At 44.1% G+C, this 5,059-nt stretch overlaps 1 protein-coding gene across 1 annotated transcript; it reads left to right on the forward strand.

The window, feature by feature from the left end:
* Positions 1–708: 708 nt before the first annotated feature.
* Positions 709–2,815, forward strand: LOC144326830 (vomeronasal type-2 receptor 26-like). Its single transcript, XM_077923675.1, has 3 exons — positions 709–728; positions 951–1,912; positions 2,811–2,815. Exons 1-3 carry the CDS (start codon positions 709–711, stop codon positions 2,813–2,815), a joined length of 987 nt encoding a protein of 328 aa, XP_077779801.1.
* Positions 2,816–5,059: the final 2,244 nt, after the last annotated feature.

Here is a 5,059-nt window from a genome sequence, read left to right on the forward strand (position 1 = left end):
TCTCGAGAGAGAGGGTTCCTTGTTCTCCAAATGTCTATCAGGTCCATGTTGTCAGTCATTTCAAAAAAAGTCTTTGGTAGTCTCCCATCCTTAGAAACCACCTGTCTTTGTGCTTTGTCCATATTTGTAGAAACAACTCCATTCATGTCTCCCATCATAATTACATTGTAATCCAAATAGTCCATTAAGGTCTCATGCAATTTCTTAAAAAACTCTGACTTCCCTTCATTTGGTGCATAAATCCCTAAGATCAATAGTTTTTCTCCTTGGACTTGAATTTCAATTGCCAAATATCTTCCTTGCTCATCTTTAAAGATTAATTTTGGGGCCAACCTTTCCTTTGCATAAATCACCACCCCTCTTTTCTTTACTTTGTCTGATGAAATAAATTCTTGACCTAATCTTTTATTGATAAGTAATTTTCTGTGTACCCTGGTCACGTGGGTTTCTTGCAAGCAAATCAAGTCCAATTGTTCTTTTTTCAAAATATGAAAAACCTCGCGTCTTTTCCTGGGAAGGTTCAGTCCATTACAATTCCAGCTTAGAAATTGCAGAGCCATCTTGTAATTTATTTAGTTACTCCTCCAACTGCTAGAAAGCAGTTCTTCTTCCTGTGTAGGTGATTTAAGCCCAAATGTTAGATTCGAAATTTCTGATATCCCTTTTACTTCTGTAGTTATTCAGAATATTTGAAGTGCTCACTCCGGGATGGTACCCATGTTCACTAGGCAATATTTCCCCAATCTTTGGACAACTCAAGTTCATTCATTTCCCATTCCAGATGAGATAATGATGCTCATCTGGAATGGGAAAATGCTCTCCCAGATGAGATAATGATGTGCACCATCTGGGTGTTCTTTCATCACTATTGATGTATAGATAAATTTTGATTTGTTTAAACTGTTTTTTATATTTTGTTCTGGTTTTTGTAAGCTGCATTGGGAATGTAGTGTGAATGGTAGAACAACAAAAACAGCAACAACAATAATTCTGTTCTTTGCAGATGCAAACTGTTGCATCAAATGTCCAGAAGATCAACATCCAAACAAGGACCGAGATCAATGTGTCCCCAAGATTATCACCTTCCTTGCCTATGAAGAACCTTTGGGGATCCTCCTGGCTTCATTTGCCCTCTTCATGTCCTTAACCACAGGCCTTGTGTTAGGAACCCTAATGAAATACACAGAAACTCCCATCGTCAAAGCCAACAACCGGGACCTCTCCTTCATCCTCCTCATCTCTCTCCTGCTTTCCTTTTTGTCCTCCTACCTCTTCATTGGCCAGCCAAGGGGAGGGATCTGCCTCTTCCGACAAACAGCCTTTAGCATAATCTTTTCGGTTGCTGTCTCTTCTGTGTTGGCAAAAACCATCACTGCGGTGCTGGCATTCCAGGCCACAAAGCCAGGGAACAAGGTGAGGACATGGCTGGGGAAGAGTTTGGCCATTTACATTGTCATTTCGTGTTCCAGTTTCCAAGTTCTCATCTGCACCATCTGGCTAGGGACCTCTCCCCCATTCCCAGACTCTGACATGCGTTCCCAGCCTGGAGAGATCATCCTGCAATGCAACGAAGGGTCTGTTGCCATGTTTTATGCTGCCCTTGGCTATATGGGTTTCCTGGCTGCCATCTGCTTCACAGTGGCTTTCTTAGCCAGGAAGCTGCCTGGGGCCTTCAATGAAGCCAAGCTGATCACCTTCAGCATGCTGGTCTTCTGCAGTGTTTGGGTGTCCTTTGTGCCCACCTACCTGAGCACCAAGGGGAAGTACATGGTAGCCGTGCAGGTCTTCTCTATGTTGGCCTCCAGTGCTGGGCTTCTGGGCTGCATCTTCATTCCCAAGTGCTACATTATTTTACTGAGACCTGATCTGAACACAAAGGAGCATCTACAGCTAAAAATCAAATCAAAAGATGGTATGTGATAGTTCCTGTATGAAAATGGCGTCACAACACTGCAATGGCCACAGACCTTTTGTCTTAGTGATTTACATGTTGGTTGAATTCAAGAGCATGTTATGCTGAACGTTCCATCCTGCACAACCATATCCCTCTCTCTTCATCCTGTTCACAGACCCAAGCCTACAATATGATAAGTGCTCTCTCTGTAGTGTCAAAGCCACTGTCAGCTCCCGTAAAAAATGTTGTCTATCTCTTTCTCTCCCTCTTTTTGCCAAATTAGTTTTCCAAATTTTAACCAATCAATACCAAATTACATCAAATTTAATACATTTCCCCCGAATAAACTGACTTCCCACTTTTCTTCCTAGATGTGTCCTACTTTCCCCCATTTATTGCTTTATATTACAAATTTATATTCCAATTAACATTTCAAACCTTATATCAATCTTAATTTTCACATTTTACAATTTAATTTCTTCTTCTCTCTTTCCCCTTCTCCCTCAGCTGTCTGGTTTTCAATTCCTGCTTGTATACTTAATTAGTATTATTATTTATTTATTTATTTATTTATTTATACCCTGCCCATCTGGCTGGGCTTCCCCAGGCACTCTGGGCGGCTTCCAAAAAAAATATTAAAATACTGTAATACAGCAAACATTAAAAGCTTCCCTAAACAGGGCTGCCTTCAGATGTCTTCTAAAAGTCTGGTCGTTTTTGTTCTCTTTGACATCTGGTGGGATGTCATTCCCTTATACAGCAAAAGCAGAAACAAATGAGGTCTCCCAGCCCCTCACCTCTCCACCTTAAATCCTTACTTCTTGTTTCTATACTAATTCTCTTTGTTTTCATCTTGTGTGTATATAGATCTGGGTCCATCCTTTCCACCATTGTTCCTCTTTCTTTCTCTCTCCAGCCTGAGCTCCTTCTTGACTGGAGTTGCCGCGGCTGTTTCCCTACCATGAGGGATTTTCTCACCCTTTGTCTGGGCTGACCAAGCTCTCTCCTGACTTCTTTTTTAACATGGCCCTCTGACACATGTAAGGCAGGGGACAACTTTTAAATAAATACATGAATTGATATTTAATCTGCAAATAGCAGCTGGGGAAGAAGGCTGCACGGTGGAGGGCGGGGCCAAGGATACACTGTCTAGCTGACAAACCCCTGCAAGTGGGCCAAGAGAGATACTCATTTGACCCCTGGCAAAGAGGAGGGGGAGATGGAGAGGCCCTTGTGAAGGGATCTGGAAAAGGGAATATTCTGAGGGTGGTAACTGAGGAATTCTCTATTGATTTCACAATTCTGTGATTCAGAAATAAGGCCAATATTGATATGGATGCGAGAGTACAGTCTAATGCCAAAATTGGTAGGAACCACATTAGGAGGAACCCGAGTGTATATTATAATAAAAACAACTAGCCATCAGGGTAAAAGGTGAGCTTCTGCACATACAGTAAAAAAATCTCGGGTTCAGTAACTGTTTTCAAGGACTGTGGCTGGGTGAAAAGATGGTGAGGTGCTGGGATAACAGAAGGTGGCAGAAGATGGCACATATATACTATATAGGGTGTGTGTTAACAGATATGCAGCCACAGACTATTTTGTACTACAGTATGTCATGTCATGTAATGCATTACTGAATAAAGTCTGACCAGTTGGGAATTTGGTGCGAACCTTAGTAATGAACCCCCAGTGGAGTTGTCTCCCACATATCCCATGATGGGGAACCAGTTTTCCGGCAGAGAGCTCCATTCCCTTCGGGGATGCTCCACCTGTCAGAGCCAGAAGTGAACGGACCACCCTTTCTTGCTCTTGTTGCAAACCGCAGAGCCAGAGAAGAGCTTGTGTGAGTCTTGAGATTCAGGAATTCAAAAGAAGGGTGTCAAAAAACTCCAGAGTGATCAGTTCTAGTGCCTTTATTAAGAAAAGTATAGGTTTACAGTGATGCAGCCTGCCAGTTCCTCCTCGCACTCACTTGTACGGGATGGACATCGCAAGCACGAAGATGCACACCCAAGCTAAAGGTCAAAGCAGCATACACCAGCCACCTGACCAGGAGGCTGGAGTTGGCAAATACCCAAACATTACAGTTTCCCTTTCTGGTCTCAGAGCTCAGCACCCCAAACCCTCAGATAAGGGTGACATGAAAGCAAGACAATTAGTATGCTTCAAAGCAAGTGACTATAAACACATATGAGCTCAGTGCTACAACCACTACCAATTAATTAGGGGGGGGGGGGGAATCTTGAGTATCAATATGGTGTTTGCAGAGCTTCCGGAACAATTCACCTTTGGTTCAGCACCGTTCTCTCTTCCTCTCAACCCAGGGCTGAACTGGGGATCAGAGAAGTATCTGAGATGTCTGGGGAGAACAAGGAGGTTGCCGAGTCTCTAGGCAGTGATGGGAAGGGGCATACATAGGGACTGGCCATGTTGGCCCTTGACAAGGGCATAGGCTCTAGAGGGTGCAAAAATCATTTCTCTCCACTCTGGCTTGGAGCGGCTTGGTGCTTGTGTGATCCCCAGGTGCATCTCTGCCATAGCTGTCAGCTTACAGATTTGAAAATAAGGGACCAGCAACCTTGAAAATAAGGGACCAGCAGCCAAAATAAGGGACTTGCAGCCTCACCTGTTCCAGGCACTCGTCTTCCTGTCTTCCTGCTGTCTCGTCAAACTCATGCTGGTAGGTTTGAGAACACTGTTCAACCAACTTTGTAACCAGAGGTTCAACTGAATAGAATCTGAATCACATGCACCACAAGGCCTATGCAGCCTCAACTTAAGATGGCTCCCCAGCCTGGCTTTGCACTGCAAAGTCTGCAGCAGCACATGCAACAAAATGGCATCCAGCATTCAAAAAACCCCTCAGCTTGCATTAACTAGCCACACACAAGGCATGCAAGCTCCACCCCCCAGTCGTTCTTAGACCTCTTATTGGGTGAGCAGCACAGCCAAGCAACACAGTTGGAGCCTCCCTCCTCCCTGGCGGGCAGGGAGGGAGGGAGAGGAGCTGCTTCCTTTGAAATTTAAGGGACATCATTTAAGGGACATTTGAGGGACATCTATCAATAAGGGACAGCAGCGGGACATGGCGCTGGAATAAGGGACTGTCCCTTCAAATAAGGGACACTTGACAGCTATGATCTCTGCTGCTCTGGTTGGCCA

The sequence above is a fragment of the Podarcis muralis genome, chromosome 2 (genome assembly GCF_964188315.1).
Source record: "Podarcis muralis chromosome 2, rPodMur119.hap1.1, whole genome shotgun sequence".
NCBI classification, from domain to species: domain Eukaryota; kingdom Metazoa; phylum Chordata; class Lepidosauria; order Squamata; family Lacertidae; genus Podarcis; species Podarcis muralis.

What these genes read in the sequence shown, in the direction of transcription:
- LOC144326830 (XM_077923675.1), top strand. Translation starts at nt 709, where the DNA reads ATGGTACCCATGTTCACTAG. An exon ending in ATGGTACCCATGTTCACTAG is followed by an intron (nt 729 to 950) that starts GCAATATTTCCC and finishes TTGGGAATGTAG; the next exon opens with TGTGAATGGTAGAACAACAA.